General features: G+C 34.0%; 1 protein-coding gene across 1 annotated transcript in view; it reads right to left on the reverse strand.

The window, feature by feature from the left end:
• LOC104072996 (oxidation resistance protein 1-like) overlaps positions 1-689 on the reverse strand; it is a gene marked incomplete at its 3' end in the record, with an annotated part of 32,076 nt that overhangs the window by 14,067 nt on the left and 17,320 nt on the right. Inside the window, exon 4 of the mRNA XM_009572633.1 lies at positions 452-571. Coding sequence (XP_009570928.1) covers positions 452-571 — 120 coding nt within the window. The remainder of the gene's footprint in view (positions 1-451; positions 572-689) is intronic.

Raw genomic sequence — 689 nt, forward strand, 5'->3', positions numbered from 1 at the left:
ATCCAAAACACAGCACTATAGCAGCTACTACAAAGAAAATGAACTCTATCCCAGCCGAAACCAGGACAACCTTTTAGCTACTTGAGTATTCTTGCCAACGTATCATTGCTACAAAAACTATTAATAAGATTAGAGACAAATGTTTAACTAGTTCTGAAAGGTAACAAATACAGAAATGCAACAGAAACTAGTATTTAAGATTTCAGTGTGCAACGATAGTATTTTGCTACAAATAACTTGCCTTAAAATCAGTTTTCACATAGAAAACTGTCATTTACAAAGATTAAAAGCTTGTATTTACTTTTTAAAAGGTACTATTTTACTTTTCAACTTTAAGTGTTGTAAAGTACTTTCTCCCCAAAACAAAACAATAGTTTAAGAAGAAAGCATAGCAGCTGTAACATTTATCTTGTAAGGGAAAATTACTTTCAAGGACAACAGGTATACCTACATTTACTGCAGCCTTGTCAAGCTCTGCTTCGGAAGATGTAGGTGATAGGGGACTTATAGGACTTAGAGAGGGGGAGCTGTCCACACTAGAAATGTAGTCTGGGTCGGGAACATACAAAATCTATAAAGAAGATATAATGTAGTTAGAAGTTATACTTTCAGGTTTACTTTAGATTTCCCACCAGTTCAGGTATATTTGCTATGCTTTCTCAAAATAAGCTATACAAAATCATTCCTGC

Source organism: Fulmarus glacialis, unplaced genomic scaffold (genome assembly GCF_000690835.1).
Source record: "Fulmarus glacialis isolate BGI_N327 unplaced genomic scaffold, ASM69083v1 scaffold28662, whole genome shotgun sequence".
Taxonomy (NCBI): domain Eukaryota; kingdom Metazoa; phylum Chordata; class Aves; order Procellariiformes; family Procellariidae; genus Fulmarus; species Fulmarus glacialis.